A 19,669-nucleotide genomic window follows, 5' to 3' on the forward strand; every position below is an offset into this window, starting at 1 on the left:
TGAGGCCGGGCATGGTGGCTCATGCTTGTAATCCAGCACTTTGGGAGGCTGCGGCAGGTGGATCACCTGAGGTCAGAAGTTTGAGACCAGCCTGGCCAACATGGTGGAACCTCATCTCTACTAAAAATACAAAAATTAGCCAGGCGTGGTGGTGCATGCCTTAGTCCCAGCTGCTCAGGAGGATGAGATGGGAGAATAGCTTGAATTTGGGGGGCAGAGGTTGCAGTGAGCTGAGATCACACCACTGCACTCCAGCCTGGGTGACAGGGTGGGAGTCTGTCTAAAAAAAAAAGGGGGGGGGGTCTGAATTCTGGACTTGTGAAGAAAAGTTAATGAAACTGGTGTGAATTAGCCTGAAGGAGAAAACTTCTGGGTAACCTCATACTCTTCAAATATATTCATTCTATAAGGAGCTTATGATGAAATGAACCCAGATAATATCATGACAGAGTCCAGTTATCCATATGTATATTTGTCCTATGTAATTGTAATTTTATAGTACCAGACTGTTGTTGTAGCACATTGTTGAAAAAAGTGCACTAGAGTAAGGGTCAGGGGAACTGGATCCTAGGGACTTCTAGCTTTTTCACTTACTAGTTGTGTGACTCTTGAATAAGTCACTTAGTGCTTTAAGACTCAGTGTCTTCAACTCTAAAATGGAAGGGAGGCAAGAATTATTCTATATGCTTCATGGTTCTGTCAGAAGGTTAAATGAGATAATGGCTATTAAAGTTTTTCATTATCTATAAAGTTACAGCCATAGGTACAGTGGCCCCCAGCGCTCTTACAAAATTAAGTGTTCAGACAGGATTGAAATTGTGGTCACCCCTTTCTGAGAGGTCTTTAAATGTGGGGCGTCTTCTAGTCCAGATGGCTTGGCCACAGACTGAAGGCTGGGGGAGAGAGCCAGATCACCTCCCAGTGTCACTCTATCTCAGGATTCTCAGCATCTGCTGGTTCCCTCAGGTCAATGTGTCAGAACGGAACAGCCAATGTGATGAAAGTTGCTTCCCTCTTTCCTAATTTTTGGAATATTTTCCCTCCAAATGGAATTGAACAAGGCACATAAGGGAGAACACTGGGATCTGACCTAACACCTGTTCTTGGTTTGCTTTTTCTCTGGAAAGGTAAGTCCTTTTCATTTTAGATGTCAGCTGGCTTGTGAGGCCAAACTTCATGTTGCTTCTCTGTTTGTTGAGAGACACTGGAGATATTTATCAGGTGCAAATGATTCCCTAGAGCAGGGCTCCCTAATCCCTGGGCCATGGACCAATCCTGTTAGGAACTGGGCTGCACAGCAGAAGGTGAGTGGTGGGTGAGTATTACCACCTGAGCTCCACTCCTGTCAGATCAGCAGCATCACTAGATTCTCATAGGAGTGCAAACCATATTGTGAACTGTACATGCCAGGGATCTAGGTTGCACACTCCTTATGAGAATCTAATGCCTAATGATCTGAGGTGGAGCAGTTTCATCCCCAAATCACCCCCAACCCCCACAGTCTGTGGAAAAACTGTCTTCCGTGAAACCACTCCCTGGTGCTAAAAAGGTTGGGGACCGCTGCCCTAGAGGACAGTGGTTATTGCTTTGTGATCACACAAGGCAATGGGTAGATTCTGTGTTTTGCAGATGCCCTCAAAGTCTCCTCTGACTTATCCAGAATGGGAACTATTGTTCTGGATGTGAATGGGGCCATCTTCTTCCGAGAAAGGTGAGAAACCAGGGAACATGACGAGGGAGGGACCCACAGCTGGATTTTTTCTGGAAAAGAAAACTAGCCAGATACTGCCACCACTTCCTCTAGTCATAGAGCCTCTTTGTGTGGCCTTTTAGTGGCTTGACTTTGCCGGTGACCACTGAGAACACAGGCTCCAAAAGTGAAGAGGAAGCAGGGGGAATGGGGACCAGAAGAGAATAGAATTTCAGAGCTCAAAGGGAAGCTATAATCCCTTGTCCAACCCCCAACTGAGGAAGGAATCCTAGAGCACCTCTGAGATGGCTCCTCACACTCTGATTAATAGGCTACCTCCTGAGAAAGCCTATCCTGACCTCGGTCAGACCAGGCAAGCCTTTGGAAAACAAGCTCATTTTGAAGTGAAATCTATCTCTTTTAAATTGCACTCCTTGGTTTTCTGTCATTTTGGAGTGTTCTAGGCCAAAACTGTTTAATTTCACTTGGCAGTCCTCTGAAGAAAGTCCTCATGACTTACCTTACTTTTCTCCTCTGAACTAAATTTCCCCATTTCCTTCAGCTATTCCCTGAAGAATGTGTATTCCAGATGCAGAATACTCTTATTTGTATACACTGCAATTTTCTAAAACTTCTGTCCTATGGGCTAGAGAGCACCCACTTTTTGTCTGGTTCCTAGAATAAGAACAGTCTCTTATATAAGGAGTTGGGACTGGAGTAGGGGGTCTTACAATTGGTTCATTCACTGAGATGGGAAACAAGAACCTTCTTGTGAATGTGGCTGCCTAGACCATACCTAAATAGTGACTCCAAGGGTGCTTCCTGTGTGATACTTGACATACCTTAGCTCTGAGTTCACATAGAGAGGCCCTTTCAGAGATTTTAAATCTTCCCAGGCCCAGTGGCAATTCTAAGAGAATGAGAATTACCCCAAGTCCTCCAGCAATCAAAGAAGTCTCCTGGCCTTTCCCTATCCTGAAACACTAGACCAGAACACCCAACTGGTGGCTTGAATTGGGATGGAGGGCACTGACTTTCTCTATATCCTCTTCCTGGTTCCTCCAGACAGGAGCAATTACACATTCCTCTGCTCCCAGAACTTTCTATCCCCTTCTGAGCTAATACGGCTTCAAGCTGTAGCAAGAACTAGCAGACATAGAACACAGAGTCTGGCCCCAGAGGCTTATAAAAGAGAGAAAGAGACACCAAAGGCTGAAATCACTTCCTAGCATTTCCTTTCATCCCTTTCTGCACAGTCTGCTTCACTGAAACCACACCCTTCCTGTGAGACCCCCATCCCAGACCTCTCAGCTCTTTAGTAGCTGCTAAGCAGAGCACTAGATGTGGTCTTGAACATATACATGACAGTCCCTGTCTGGCAGCTTACCGTCCACCATGGCACAGCCCAGGGTCGAGCCAATGAGGTCCAGAACAGGAGAGGTGTTAAATTGGCAGTAATTTATAGGCAGAACAGACTCAGAAGAATGAAGGCCCCAACATTTCACAGTGAATTAGTGGCAGGATCGGGGCTGGAATCCAGTTCCCTTGAATTCCAATCCAAAACTCTCTAATCCAACATATGTAAAATCGTTATGTGTGTATCTGTATTTATATTTATAGATGTATGCATATGCATGGATTTGTGGAAGGCTTTATTTCAACCATATTTTCCAAATTGAGTCTCACAATAATCCCATTTGACAGTTAAGGAAGCTCAGGTTTGATCACAAAGATAAATGGTAGCATCTGAATTCAGACCCTTACCTTCTAATTCCAGTTCCAATGTTCTTCCAATTACCTGACATTATTATTTGAGCTCAGTGGGCATTACCAAATCTTTCTTAAGGATCCCTGTAGAATGAAATTCTCTTTGTCCTTGTCCCTCTCCTACATTTTTTTTTTTTTTGAGACAAGAGTCTTGCTCTGTTGCCCAGGCTAGAGTGCAATGGTGTGATCTCAGCTCACTGCAACCTCTGCCTCCCAGGTTCAAGCAATTCTCCTGCCTTGGGCTCCCAAGTAGCTGGGATTACAGGTGCTCACCACCATACCTGGCTAATTTTTGTATTTTTTTTTTGTACAGAAAGGGTCTCACCATGTTGGCCAGGCTCGTCTCAAACTCCTGACCTCAAGTAATCCCCCACCTCAGCCTCCCAAAGTGTTGGGATTACAGGTGTGAGCCACTGTGCCTGGCTGGTCTCCTACATTCTTAACAAAGTTGTAACACAACTCCTCACTAGTGTGGTGATGGCAAAAGTTGAACATACGGCATATCGCTGGCCAGTGGGAGTCAGTCCCTTCAGTCACTCTTAAGGATAGGTATAGAAAGACAGGGGTTAAGGTGTGGCCAGCTCCAAACAGCAGGGGAATCATCTTGGAGGCAGGGACATAGGGGAGGGGTAAATAGGTTTAGAGGCCTGCCTGCATCCTTGGTTGGAGGGAAAACAAGCTCATAAAAAAGTGCTACCCTTGACTATCATCTTCTGTTTCATCCTTTTGCTTTTTTGTAATTCTTAGCATGATTTTTTATCATAATCCTAACACATGTCTTGTTAACACATTATCTTAAAAGTCTGAAAACATTCCTCTTTGGAAGAACATTCTTAGGGAAAGCAATTGTATCCTTCCTCTTTCTCAACCAGCTAGATTTCTGAGTTGAGGAAAAGGAAGGTAATGGACATTTATTGAGCATTTACTATGTGTCAGGAACTTTACACAGATTACCTCATTTACTTTGCTCCACAAAAGAGGTTTCACAGATGAGGAAACTGATGCTCACAGAGATGACATAACTTGCCTAAAGACACACATCCAGCAAGTAACAGAGCAGGGATGGACACCTTGGCCTGTTAGACTATAGCATTTGGCCAGTCCCCTCCACACAGTGCACACAGTCTTCCTGACACTGGGCAGGCTCAGCTCCTAAGCTCTTTGGTTCCAGAGGACCCTAATGAGAGGACCCTAATCATTGCTGCAGAGTCAGCCCTTCTGTCAGAAATGGCTTTGCAGATCATTATTTAATGGCAGCAGGAGATTTAATGCACTCATGGTCCTCAGAAAATCACACCCAGGATGAGAGTTTTCAAGCTGCACAGGACCTTACCAAATCTACAACAACCCTTGAAATCTGAATATTAGGAAACTGAGGCCAAAGGATTAGGATAAAATAATTTTCCCAGGTCATATGATTATTTACTGGCAAAGCTGGGACCAGAAGCAGGTCTCCTGCCTAGGAAGAAGGCCAGGAATTCAGCACACTCACCATGAACTACTCAGAAGTGGAGAGAAAGGGGATAAAATACTCAGTAGAGTCCTGCTGACATAGGTAGGACTGGGAAGAAAGAAAAGCAGACGCAATGTACATGTAGCCAGAAAAAAGAGCCAGCATGTGAACCGAGACTGAAAATGAAGATCTAGGGTGGGCTAAAGAGACTCAATAAGTGACTTCCCAGATTGTTTTTTGCTCCCATTGCAAATACAATTGGAAGCCAAATGCAAGCCACCAAGGTTGCAGTGAAACAGTGAATAATTATAGCACAAATATTTGTGGGCAGCTGTTGGAGTGCAAGCCACCTGCTCCAAGTTTACAGCTTTGTTAAACTTGGTAAACATTAAAAATGGAATAGGAATGCTTCCAGTCTGTGCAGCATCCCATACCCTTCCTGAGAGGCCTTACTGGGGGAGCTGGGGTGGCCTTGCCCTTGACCAGGCCCTGCTCACTGTCCTAGAGTTTTTCTGTTCGTAGAGATCCATGTGTCAATAGTCTCTAATAGAGACTGACGGAGGCAGGGAGTGTCACAGAATCATACATTTGTAGAGTTTAGAAGGGGCCACAGAGCCCTCAAACTAAAATCTCTGTCCTATTATTCAGATGAAGAAGCTGAGATGGAGCAGTGGTGTGTTCAAGTTATAAAGTTTGGGGTAGGACAGACTCTTTACCTCTGAACTTTCGAGCACTAAACTCTCTGTTTAGTGCTCCTTCCTGTAAGCCCTGTGAGGTTAATAGACGGTAACAACAAGGGAGTCATAGCATTACAGAATGTTACAGCTGTGAGGGACATGGTTCTCAACTACCAGGATGTTTGGTTGCTACATGACCATGGGGCACTATTGGCATTTGGTGAGCAGCAGCCAAGGATGCTAAACAGCTTACAATGTGATAGTCGTGTATAAAGAAGAGTTATCTCGCTCAAATACCAAGAGCACCCTTGTTGAGAAATACTTTCTCCACCATTTGACTTTACAATTGAGGGATCTAAGATAGGGAGGGGCTTGAGCAGGTTTCCAAAAGGAGTCAGCAGTCACCTGACCCCAGACCACTCTTTGTCCTACTCCATCCCACTGAGCCCTTGAAAGAATTAGTAGCAATCTTGGTGTCTTCAGCTCCCCCCTCCCTCAGCTCCTGCTGCACTTACTCCCAAGCTATTTTCAGGTTGGCACGTACTTGGACTTTAGGCCCTCCTGCCCATAGGGCTGCAGCAGGTACTGGTGAACGAGCTTGTCTCTGAGAGTCCCAGCCAGCTTGATTTTCTTTCTTGATCGATGCAAGTTGATGATAAAAAGTGTAATGGACCCACGAACATAGTTGTGGCTGAGATCCAGAGAAAGAGAGAAGTGAAAGATGGAAACAGAGTGGTAAGTTAGATGCTCCTAAATAATTTACAGGCTACAAAATATGAACAGCCCAGAAAATGGCACTTAAAAACTTGGCCACCATAGACCCTAAAAGACAGGAAGGCCTCGTCATTGTGGTTTCTTGCAAAGATGATAGCCACTTCCCGCCATACTTCTTTAGTTTTTGTTTAAATTTATTGCAATGATTTTAGAAAATATAATGTATATATTTTATGGCATATATTACCATAGTATGGAAATAAAACATGCTGATTGCAAAAAAGGAAAAATATTGAGAAACACAAAGAAGAAAAAGAAAATTCCCCATAACCCTCATATCTTGAGATATGATAATATTTTGGCAAACATCCTTCCAGTATTTTTTAATTTATTAATTTGACAAATATTTATTGAGTACTTTGACACATTATTACTCAGTTTTTACAAAACTGGAATCACATTATTCACAGAGTTTTTTTCCATTAATGAACATCTTAAACATATTCCCATGTGATTCTTTTTCTACTTGTAGAAGAATCCTAAACTTTTCAATCATAGAAGTGTAACATAATTTATTTAACTAATCCCCTACATTTGCAGTTCAAACAACTCATGTTTGAACATTTTTGCAATTATAAATTATGTCATGTGTATAAACTTTTTGATTATTTCTGAGGGATAAAGTCCTAGATGCTGGAATCATTAGTCCAAGGGACATGTATGTTGTACGATTCCTCACCAAATTTTCCAGTTCATTCCCAGTGGTGCACCTCCCTGTGGGAAGATTTTTTCTTCCTGCCCTACTGAGTGATCACGTGATTTGCTTTGTCCAATGAAATGTGAGTGGACATGGTAAAACCTCTAGGCAGCAGCTTTAGGACTCAGTCCATCTTTTGCCATGTTTCATTTCCCTCTGCCAGAAGACTGACAATGTTCTTGACAAAGGCTGAATGAAAATGATGTGGGCAGAGGTACAGTCGAGCCATGATGGACAAGTAGTGTGAATGAGAAATACATTTTCTTATTGAAAGCCATGGAGATTTGGGGGTTATTCATTATTGCAGCATAACCTAACCTATCCTGACAGATGCACACATTTTGATTACATTGATATTAACTTTCTAGAAAGCTTTCACTAATTTTGCTCCCACCTACTCTGTATGAGAGCACCTATTTACTCATACCCCTAAGAACACTTCCAACGTGCTCTTTTAAAATACCTTTGTCAACCTGAGGGGTGAAAATGGGATTTCAATGTTGTATTAATTTGTATTTTTAAAAATTAATACTGACATGCAGCATTTTTTCATTTACCATTTCATTTCTTCTTTTGTAAGCTGACCATGTCTCCTTCCTTCCTTCCTTCTCTCTCTCTCTCTCTCTCTCTTTCTTTCTTTCTTTTCTCTGTCACCTAGGCTGGAGTACAGTGGTATGATCTCGGCTCACTGCAACCTCCGCCTCCCGGGTTCAGGCAATTCTGCCTCAGCCTCCCTGGTAGGTGAGATTACAGGCATGCGCCACCATGCCCAGCTGATTTTTGTATTTTTAGTAGAGATAGGGTTTCACCATGTTGGCCAGGCTGGTCTCGAACTCCTGACCTCAAGTGATCACCTGCCTCGGCCTCCCAAGATGCTGGGATTACAGGCATTAGACACTGTGCCCGGACACCTTTGCCTATTTTTCTGTTGATTTATAAAAACAATTTATTTATTAAAGAGCAGTCTTTTGTCTGCAAAATTTCCCTCAGTTTTCTTTGACCATTTCAGTTTATTTACATTGTATTTTAATATATAAAAGTTAAAAAACTTTTATGTAGTCAAATTTATCTTTCTGATTTCTTCTTTTGCTGTTTTACCTACCTCAAGATTATAAAACTATTCACCATTTTGGAATTCTTTTAAATGAGCATAAGACGTTCAGAAGTCTGAGAGAACTATATGCCTACAGGCATAAGCCCTTCAGCATGTATTAGGAAAACTATAATGATTTCCTTCTCTCTGTGGGAGAAAATACTTTGTTTCTAAGGGGTCCCTTAGGGCCCCATCTGGATGAGTTAATGAGAGGAAACAAAAAAATGACCCAGCCCCACCTTCAAAGGAGGAGTTCAGAGAAACTCTAAGTCAACTTTGCCCAGAGGAAAGCATCATTCCTTGTAGAAATAACACCCCTCCATCCTGGGTCACTCACCTCTGCTTCTAAAGGTGCTAATTAAGAGTTGAGTGACCAAGGACAGGTGGGTATGGTGACATGGAGTCTTTTATTTTTGTTTTTGTTTTTGTTTAGAAGCACAGTTTCCAGGGCTCTTCCCTGGAGATTCTGATTCAATCTATTTGGGATTAGGGACTGGGAATCTCTACTTAAAAAAGTCTTTCTGGGATATTTGGCAGATGAATTGGGTTTGGGAACCACTTGCTTAGAACAATTCATTAAGATTATGAGAAGAGCTACCGAAGTATATCCTGCTGGCTGTGTGTCAGAGGATTTTTCTTGCATCTGCAGGAGGGTACATTATTGTGTTCAAGGCTTTTGGATGCCTGCATTTGTGCTGTGATAAATTATTAAAACGACTCTTCCATCCGGTTCCTCCTCCTCCAGTCCTTCTGAATCCCCTGCAACATGTGAACTAGCTTTTGTAGCTAAATGAGTTAGGTCAGAAGAGAATGCCAGTTGATTTAAGCATACTTGTGTCCCCAGAACTCTGAAGAAGGATGCTGGCAGCCTGAATCAGTGTTGACCATCATTAAAGAACATCGACTCTTTCCCATTGGTGGGGTTTCAGCTTAGCTTAGCTATCTGTAAAACTGAGGAAGACACCATTAATTGCAGGACCTCTAGGCTTCAGAGTGGGAGCAAAATACATGTGGATGGGTATCAATTTTGCCAGACTGCAGTAAACTCTTTTGCTAGCTACCATCAAACAACACTCTCAAAGGCCAGCAATGGAGGAGGAGAGAGCCACGTGCTTGCATTTATGAGTTTCTCCTCTGCAGAGCTGGGGCAGAATGAGCCCTTAGAGACTGCAGAAGAGAAGGTGGGATGTGGGGAAGTGGTGGGTGGGAGGGAGACCTGAAATCACAGCACTGCTGCAGGGAAAGCTGTCTTTTTCAAGCTGTTTGGCAGTGGTCTGATTTCCACTTACATAGTTCCCCTGGGGAAGACAAACCAGTACAGCCCAGAGACCCACATATAGAAGCTCTCAGAACTCACAGCACCTTCTCAGGTAGGAGTTGGCATTAAAGACTGCCTCAGCCATCCCTCTCCCTGCTTGGCTTATGGGCAAGGACATTAAGCGAGGCCTTTTTGCTGCAAAGACACATTCTTGGCTGGGGAGTGCAGCACCAACCTGAAAGTAGTGTGTTGCGAATCCAAATTCCTGAGAAACATATATTCTCTGACCATAGAAAAATAATCTTGGAGAAAATGGTGTCTGAAGGCTTGGCCTGCAAGCATTTGCTGGCCTTCTGATGTTGTCAAGTCCAGGTGGCTTTTGGTTATCTTAGTGAATGTTCCTTTCAGGAGAGAAGTTGTCTGAGAGGATCATCTATCTTGCCCCATGTCTCACTCATGGGTAAGATTTTTTTTTTTTTCACCAGCAGAGAATCCATGTATCTGGAGTTCATTTTTTCTGGCTGTTCTTTTCCTGCCTGACATTTCTCTGTGTTGCCATGGGAGGAGGGGGAAGTGAGTCAGGGAAGGGAGGCTGGAATTGGAATATCCTAATGTAAGAGGTGGGGAATGTCAAATGGGGAGGTGCATCTTGACTTCCAGATAGAAAACAGTCATGTTCTAGAAATGTCTCCAGTGAAGCTGGGAGGCTGGGAAAGGGAAGGGAGGATGATGCTTTGCAGTCCACGGTCATTCCCACTGAAAGTCAATGTGCTTGAAACTGGGTTGATCCATTGTCTCCAAATCTAATTCAAAGGTTTTGGGTTCGGTAAAAGCCAGGCCATGTTTTGCCAAACATTTTTTCCCTTAATTTCAAAGCCCCTGTGTATTTTAAGGGAAATTTAATCCACATGTTTCTGATTCATTTACACTTAACTCATCAAAATATTGTTTTGTAAGAGCCATTTGATGTCCAAGAAGCCTCAGGAACCATTTTTATGAGCCTTTAAAAAAACTTCTTCTGAAAAACAGGAAGTCATGTTTTGCCAATAATAAACGAACTTGAACCCCAAAAGGCTTAATTTTGCTTCAACATCCACCAGGTTCCAATTGGTTCTGAACTTGGCGAAGGACCTCATCTCCACCCCAGAAACATACATTGTCTCAGCAGAATGGCTCATAAAAAGAGGCTTCCTTGTCAAAACTTGATTGTTCTCTGAGCAAGAAGATCGAGGGTGAGAACTGCCATTCTGTCAGTGTCCTAATTTGTTAATTCCAGAACAGAAAACAGAAAAGCACCTGCTGGTGGTGGTATAAGGGTCTAACTTTTTCTCCTAAATCAATCATAAGAGACAGCGCTCTACAAGGTCAGAAATGACCCACAATGCAAGGGGCTGCTGTGACAGGCAGTGTCCACATAGGGGTTGCGTGACTGTCAGGGAGATGTGAAACGGATTTCTGTGTTGAACAGGCACTGGGCCGTATGATTTCTAAGGGCTCTTTCCAAATGTAGCATTCTTTGCATTATTAATGCTGCTATTTGCATGTAGGTGTGATACCGTAGAACCTCTGAAATTCAATAAAATAAGTGCAAATATCTGGAAAGATGCTTGTCACACAGCAAGTATTCAATACACACTGGAGTGCAGGGGTTGTTGTTTTAATAGACGCTTTCTCTGGATGATTCTACTCATAATTTATACCTTCTCTTCCAATCCCTGTTTTGACGCGGGGCAAATATTTTCAGAGTATTCGTCAAGGTTGAATAGTGTGAATCTACCATGCCCACTCTGGGATAATTCTGTGATTTTGGCCTATTGGCCACAGATAAATGACTCAGCAGTGCTTCCTTAATGGCACATGATTTCTCAGAGAGGTGAATAGATACTTCTTCTACCTTTGAGCTACCCTAGCTGGACACTGACGCAGAGGAGCCCTGAAACCTCAGCTAGCTCTGTGCATTCACTGTGGGTTTTCTTTATGAATCTAATAGGAACAAAAACACCTTCACCCCAATTATTATCATTAGGGTCATATGTAGAATGGATTATGAAAGTCTTTTCTTTCTGTCTCTTTAACAGGGAGTGAGAGAGGTTGTACTGATAGAAGCACAGTGACACCGTTTCTCTAGAGAGATTCTGAAGTGACTGCATAGAAATTAGAGGAGAGCTGGTGGTGTAGACAGAGAGTCTTGAATGCAGAAGATTTCAGTAACTTGTTTGAGGTCTCATACTAGGGAATGGTAGAATCCCCATCATACCATTTCCTTTTGGCTGATGTGGTAATATCAAAGGGGAAGAAAGCTCTAACTCTAAATCAACGGTAACATCTTGATGCCCAATTTCTGCATTCATTCATTCATTTGCAAACCTTTCCTGGGATCTTCATGCCAGTCACTACATTAGACACCAAGAATACAAAATGAATGAGACACTGGCCCTGAGTTCACAGTACACTCAGAATATTAATAACAACTTCCCATGAGAATGTTAAAGAATGAGGATGAACACTCGAATGAGATTATGTGAGGAGGCTTCTATGAAGAGACGCAAACCCTGCTAAGCCCATGGCTGCAGATAATTTTTTCCCCGAGTCCTCAGACTAGTAGTATAAAGGCCACAGACTGATATGCTTTCCAACAGGGATATAAGGTGCCAAGAGTAATTTTTCTATCTTGAGTCTGGGGGTCCACCTTTTGGGTGGTTACCTCAGGGCCAGGGCAGAGACAAGGAATACAATGTTTCCTTGTGTGATGATCAGATAACTCCAGGCCAAGGCCATAAAGCAGTCACTCTCTGTCAGGTATTGGATTGAGCTTCCTGTTGAGCAAAAGGCATGTTGAAAGCCTCTGGCCTCTGCCCAAGCCAGCCTCCCCTCATTTACAATAGGCACTTGTATCTACTGACAAGACAACTGGCCCCTGTCCCTGCTCTGCTCAGAGTGATTCTTTGAAAAGTCTTATCATGATAAATTAATTGGCTTGGCTCCTCTCTCATCAAGGAAGGAGAAGGAGCATCTGTTGTAACCTGACCACTCCAAGCTCTTTGTACTAGCTACTCCCCTTGATCAGCTCCCGATAGGCCTGGGCTGAAATGAAGGTCTGGCTGGAGGTACTTGCTTACCATTCCCTGCCCCGTTATCCCCCCACCAGGTTTTCTTTGCATTAAGAGAAAGAGAAATAATTCTCTTTTCCAGGGCAGCCTACTCTGCCTTAAACAGGAAGTGATGTAAGAAAGTCATATTTGGCCAGATGGATTTTGCTTTAGGCACCCCCCTCTCTCCAATTTAAAGTTTTCCCTTATGGTCTTAATGTGTTAAATTTTTTTGTCTGCCAAACTTTATTTATTGATAATTAATTTTCCTGTTTGTTTTAAAGACAACTGTAATGACAACCAGTGCTTCAGATCAAAAAGAGAAGGATAACCCCACACTACCACATTCGGTTGTTATAAGTCCAGAGCCCTCAGGAAAGGAAGCCCAGATTTCACTTAGCCTCTTAATTTTTAAAATAGCTGAAAAGATTTTCAAAACACTGGAAATGGCTCTAAAGCTGGCATGACCACCTCTGGGCACTCCATTAGTTCTGGGGACACCCAGCTTGAGATGCATTGGTCTAGGGCTAGGTTTCTAGTGGCATATCTCTCCAGCATGCATCTTAAAAAGGGAGATTTTTTTTCTTAAGCTTTGCTGGTGGATCATAGGAAAAGATTTTACACCTCTTGACTTGGCTGAAGCTTAGGCACACAAAAAAAGCCTCATGGGCATTACATCAACTGGCACAGAGAAAATGCCCAATAAAAATGTGTTGGATGAATAAGTAAATGAACAAATGGCAAGAATTTTAGGAATCTTTTATGATTAATCCTCTAAGTTTGAGAAGGGAGCATTTACTTGGAGTAAAAGCTATTTACCAGAAATTATTTGAAACCTGCAAAGAGCAGGTATGGTGATTCCAGCGGCAAAAAGTTTTCGATAAGATTAGTGAATGGACATGAGTCTTGAAGGGGTCCCAAATGGAACGGGGTGGGAGCCCCTCGGGTGGCCTTTCTGTGCCATCTCTCTGAGGACTTACTTGTGGTGGTTTGTGCAGTGAGCATAAATCCTCAGTTTGTCCCGGATCACTCGGCCAGGCCGTGGCTTCCGCTGGAGCCCAGCCACATGCACAGCCAAGACTTTGGGGCCAATCAGGCGCTTGTAGAGGAGAGACAGCCAGTAGTCCTGAGGAGAATAGAGAGGGAGAGGGTCAGGGAGAGACCACATGCTCAGGTGTTCTGAGTAAACATGACACACACACACACGGGCCAGAAATCACTTCCTACCGGGAGTAAAGTGAGTCATGACCAACGCAGCCCAAAGCCTACAAGCATGGTCAGCCCCAGGAAACACGAACCTGGGTTGATAATGAAGTGGACACTGTCTAAAGTGGCCTTTCAACTAAACTGGGATGTGTAAGTGGAGTTGACCTACAGCAGCATATGAACAAATGAATCAAGGATTTTCATATATTATGAAATAAAACCATTTGAGACTTCACATTTTCAACTTTCTTTTTCTATGACTTTACTTTTATAGTGGTTTATGATTTCTGTTTAATTATGGAATAGACTATTTCCATTCCTTAGAATTGTTACTAACATGATCATCCAAACTGTCATCCTCCAAATATTGTCGCTGAAGACTACTAGTGCAGTGGGACTGAGGTGAAGCTTCTCCACATAGGAGACCAGAGTCCTTGATTCCAGAGTCCAAAAGGCAAACAGAAAAATGTTTGCAACCATGGTGCTAATTCTTGGTTATCCTCAACAATCTGACAATAGAAAATGTCATTCTAAACTAAAAAGAATGTGATGCTTTAACCATTCTATGAACCATGTGTAATGGATTTAAAAATATTCAATCTGTGGCACACATTTATATGAGCTTACAAAAGCCCACCTTAATTTCTGTTGTATTTGTTATCATCATATTTTGTGTTTGCATCTGATATAAATATAAAATTTACATTTCTGTTGTGCAAGTTCTTATCAACTATTGTGAGGTAATGACTTCAGTGTTTATAACTCAGTGTATAAAATAGGGCTTCCTAATAACATTTAGGACCCTCCTACCCCACTCAAATTCCTGAATTCAGTGAATATACTATTCAGTGCATACTCTTCAATGCCTTAAAGACATCATTCGTGTTTTATTAGCATTCATCTTTTCAGGCAGAAGCCTTCTGATAATCTTTTTTTTTTTGTCTTGTTTGGTCATTTATAGTATCAGCTGCTTAAAAACATCTGACGAACTGCATAAATCAGAACGAAGTCTCCAAGCCCCTTTGCTACTAGAATGGCTCCAAATCTGCCCTGAGTAGTGTACTCTAAGCCATGCACAACGATTTACTTTAATTTTAAGTGGCCTTAGGATGGCTGTTAAATATGGTCTCCTAATATTAAAAAAGGCAAATAGTCATTATCAATTATATAGATGGAAAAAGTGTTATGGGTTTAATATGCTCAAAGTTGGTTACAATTTCTGTGTTTTTGATGATTACTTTATGAAGTGGTTATCACACTCCAAGGGGATTTCCACCTTTTTCTTACTGACTTGCAATGTACTTTCTTTTAAATAATAAAAGTAAAAAACTGTAAGTTAGCTATGATTCGCTTACTATTTTCTCAGTAATAGTAAGATATAATCCTCTGAAATAATAATAGGGATTATTATTCTCATTTTACAGACATGCAGACATTTCAAGGTATATCTCAGGTCACAAAACTAGTGAATGGTAGACCCTGAAAGCAAATACGGATCTATTTGCCTCCAATGGCTGTATAACACTTTCCTTCATGCTGTGAAGTACAAAGTCATATTACATAAAGACACAAGGCAGCTGAAAAACAAAGAATTCAACCTAGAGAGTGGGTACAGAATCTGGAAGGGAGCCTTAGTTTTTATATAGAGGTTGCCAAAATTTAGTTTCTGATTTTTACACTCACAAAGCATTTAGAAGTCAAGAAGAGCAAAAACACAAAACACTTCCGTTCCTCCAATTTCGACTCACTACAGTTCGTTCCCATTTTTCTTATCCTTCATTCCAATGTCTTATCACAAACACCCCTGTTTTTATTTAGGTAATTTGAACAATCTAAACAGGCTTGCTCTCAAACTTGCATTTGGGTATAGCCATTATCTTTGTGTTACAACGATTTTCACTTAATGTGAGACACGTTTGTAACAGGCAAGCCACTCACATTTAGAAAAAAAGAGATATTGTTTATTATGTTTAATTCTCAATAATTATGTAGAGATAAAAAATAAACTTATATAATATAATCCCCACCATAACTGAGTGGCAAACTTTAGATTTATTAACTTGAAACCTGTCTGCTTTTCAGTAGGAGATAGCTAAATGCCATGCCATCCTCTAAAAAAGGAGACGAGGATACCTGGGTAAAACTCTAAAGAGGTTTGGGGTAGATATATAAAAGAAGTTGATAAGGTTAATTCCTAATGACCAACATTCTTTCCCATTTTTTTTTTTTACTGTGGTGAGATCCGCATAACATAAAATTTATCATCTCAACCATTTTTAAGTGTACAGTTCAGTGGTATTACGTAAATTCATAATGTTGTATAACCATCACCACTGTCCATCTCTATAACTTGCCATCTTGTAAAACTGAAACTCTGTACCCATTAAACATTAACTCTTCATCCCTCCTCCCCCAACCTCTGGCAACCATCATTCCACTTTCTGCCTCTCTGACTATTCTAAGTACCTCATATAAATTAACTCATAGTATTTGTCTTTTTGTGACTGGCTTATTTCCCTTAGCATAATGTTCTCAAGGTTCATCCATGTTGTAGCATATGTCAGAATTTTCTTCTTTTGTAAGGCTGAATAATATTCCATTGCATTTGTATACCAAATTTGAACTTAATTTGCAGCCTAACACATGGACTTATCCTGCAAAATGTCCCATATGCAATGAGAAAAAATGTGTATGCTATTGTTGCTGGGTAAAGTGTTTGGTGTGTCTGTTAGATCTAGTTGGTTTATTGTGTTGTTTAACTCCTCTACTTCCTTACTTCTGTCTTGTTTTTCTTATCATTATTGAGGATGGGATATTGAAGTCTTCAACTGTTATTGCAGAAGTGTCTGTTTCTCTTTCCGTTCTGGCAACTTTCACTTCATATTTTTGTGATCTGTAAATAGGTGTGTAAACATAATTGTTATATATTATTGCTGTATTGAACCTTGTATTAATATATAATGTCCTTCTTTGTCTCTTATAATCTTTGAAAATTTAAAATCTATTTTGTCTGATATTAGTAAAGCTGCCTCTTCTCTCATTTGGTTACTATTTTTATGGAATATATTTTTCCATCCTTTCAATCTTTTTGTGTTTTTGGGTCTAAAGTGAATCTCTGTGTAGACAGCATACAGTTGGATCCTGTTTTACTTTTAAAATCCTTTCTGGCAACCTCTGTCCTTTGACTGGAGAGTTTAATCAATTTACATTTAAAGTAACTACTGATAAGGAGGGACATCTGTCATTTTGCTGTTTTCTATATGTTATAGCTTTTTTGTCCCTCATTTCCGATATCACTGTCTTCTTTTGTGTTTAGTGATTTTTTTAGTGAAATGTTTAAATTCCTTTCTCATTACCTTTTGTGCATACTCTATAACTATTTTCTTTGTGGTTACTTTGGTATTACATTTAACATCCTAATTATAACACTCTAATTTGCATTTATACCAGCTTAACTTTAACAACATACAAAAACTCTGCTCCTTTACAGCTCTGTCCTCACCCTTCTCAATTGTTTGAAATGCTTGTTCTCCGGTGCTGTAAAGAAATAGCACTTGAACATAAATTTAATTTATGTAGTAAGGCCATTTTTATTTCCTGCAGAAAGGGCACACTTGCCAGCAGTTTTGCCACAAGGGTACACCGAACAAAGGAGACAGGGTCATTTATAACCTGACGCATCCACCCTACTGCTGTGTCTGGTTTCCATTGGCTGGAACGGGACCTCACATTCTGTGTTTGTCTGGTTTGGCTAGCAACTTAGAATTTTTTAAAAGAGGCAAAGGTAGAGGAGAACAAAGGAAGGAGGAAGTAACTTGTGGAATGCTGAGAAAGATAAAAACACTTTTAAATAAGGAAGAGGAACAGGTTATGACCTAGTGCTTGCTTGGACCAGTATAAGCATGCCAGGGCAAATATTTAGGCTAAATTGTGGGAGCTAAGAACATAAAGCACATTGATTTCTTTATTACAGCCAGCAGATATTTAAGAATGTTAGCACAAGTCTTTGAATAAATTTTGCTTTTAGGAGAAGTTACTATTTATTCCTAATTAGACGGGGAGGAAAGTCTTTGAAGAGGAACCTCTATTTTACTTTTTATATCAATGGTTGATGTCACAAAATTACATCTGGATACACTGTGTGTCCCCAAAACATAAACTGATAATTCCTTTAAATACATTATTCTCTTAAATTATGTAGAAACAAAAATTGGAGTTACAAACCAAAGTAATAATAACCCTAGCTTTTAGACTAATAATTGTTTTTAAAAGAGGTATTAGTCTGTGAAATCATGCAGAAAAAAAGTTAAAACCTATTGTCTTAAAAGGAGTTAAAACCTATTGTTACAATAATGCCAGCTTGTATATTGGCTCATATAATTAATATTTATTGAAATATTTATTTTTTCATACAACTTTGAATTACTATGTAGTATACTTTCATTGCAACATGCAGGACTCCCTTAAGCATTTTTTTGCAGAGCAAGTCTAGTCGTCACAAAATCGCTCAGCTTTTCTTTATTTGAGAATGTCTTAATTTCTCCCTTGCTTTTGAAGAAAAAGTTTTGATGGATATAGGATTCTTTGTTGACAGTTTTTTTTTTTTTCTTTTTAGCACTTTGCATATATTGGCTCACTGCCTTCTGGCCTTCAAAGTTTCTGATGAGAAATCTACTGATAATCTTACTAAGAATTACTTATATTTGGCAATTCACTTCACTCATGATGCTTTCAAGATTTGATTTGGCCTTTAAAATCTGATTTAAAGTGTCTTGGTGTGGGTCTCTTTAGATTCATCTTATTTAGAATTCACTGAGCTTCTTGGATGTTTATATGCATGTTTTTAAAATCAAATTTGAGATGTTTTCAGCCATTGTTTATTGATTATTTTCTGTGCTCCTTTTTCTCTTCTCCTGGGACTCCCACAGTGTGTATATTGGGCCACTACTTGGTGTCCCCCAGGTCCCTTAGGCCCTGTTCATTTTTCTTCAATCTTTTTTTTCTGTTCCTCAGACTAGATAATTTCCACTGTCCTACCTTTGAATTTGCTGATTCTCTCTTCTGACTGCTCCAATCTGCCTTTGAATTACTCTACTAAATTTTTATTTCAGTCACTATATTTTTCAGCTCCAGAATTTTTTTTTGTTTCTTTATAGGTTTTCTTTCTCTTTACTGATATTTCATTTTGTTTATATATCATTTTCTTGACTTTTTCCACATCTTCATTTAGCATCTTCAAGAGAATTGGTTTAAAGTCTTTGCTTAGTAGATCTGCCATCAGGTCTTTTTCAAGGATGGTTTCTACGGATTTATTTACTTTTTTCTTTGAATGAGCCATACTTCAAAGATATTATTTATTTGTATGCTTTGTAATTTCTTTGTTGTTGTTGGAAACTGGACATTTGAATCTAATAATGTGGTGACTCTGGAAAACATATCCTCTTCTTCCCTAGGGTTTGCTGGGTTTTAGTTGTTTTTGGTGTGTGTGTGTGTGTGTGGATGTGTGTGTGTGAGTGTGAGTGTGTGCGTTTAATTGTTGTAGGCTGTTCCTGTGCCAGGATCAGCCTGAGGTACAAACTTAAGGTCTTCTCAGGTCTTTTTTGAGTCTGCACCTTTTCCTAGGTATGCGTAGTACTTTCTACTTTTCCCTGTACACACAGTTGCTTTTTGAATGTTTCTGTATTTAATGTCTGAAAAAAAAAAGAGGAAAAAAGGAGGAGAGTAAAAAAACAAAACAAAACAAAAAGGCACCAATCTTTTAAATCCCCTACAGTCACTTCAGCCAGAGCGGGAGGGGCTTACATCAATGGAGAGAGGTGCAACAACAATGGTTACCTGCCTCTTTATCTGCACCTCTTGGTCAGAAGCAGTAATCAGAGATGAGAGTAGAGATCCCTGGTATTTAGAGGATGGGGTATTTTTTGATCACTCTGACTCCTGCCAGCTGTATGCAAACTGCTCCAGG

The 19,669-nt window shown here is 40.6% G+C and overlaps 1 protein-coding gene across 1 annotated transcript in view; it reads right to left on the minus strand.

The window, feature by feature from the left end:
• The window catches only part of HPSE2 (heparanase 2 (inactive)), a 792,879-nt gene that overhangs the window by 19,349 nt on the left and 753,861 nt on the right, over positions 1-19,669 (minus strand). The window contains exons 10-11 of the mRNA XM_050805712.1: positions 13,479-13,624; positions 6,132-6,278 (exon numbers count right to left, since the gene is read on the minus strand). Of these exons, the coding sequence (XP_050661669.1) occupies positions 6,132-6,278; positions 13,479-13,624 (293 nt within the window). The remainder of the gene's footprint in view (positions 1-6,131; positions 6,279-13,478; positions 13,625-19,669) is intronic.

The sequence above is a fragment of the Macaca thibetana genome, chromosome 9, assembly GCF_024542745.1.
Source record: "Macaca thibetana thibetana isolate TM-01 chromosome 9, ASM2454274v1, whole genome shotgun sequence".
NCBI lineage: Eukaryota > Metazoa > Chordata > Mammalia > Primates > Cercopithecidae > Macaca > Macaca thibetana.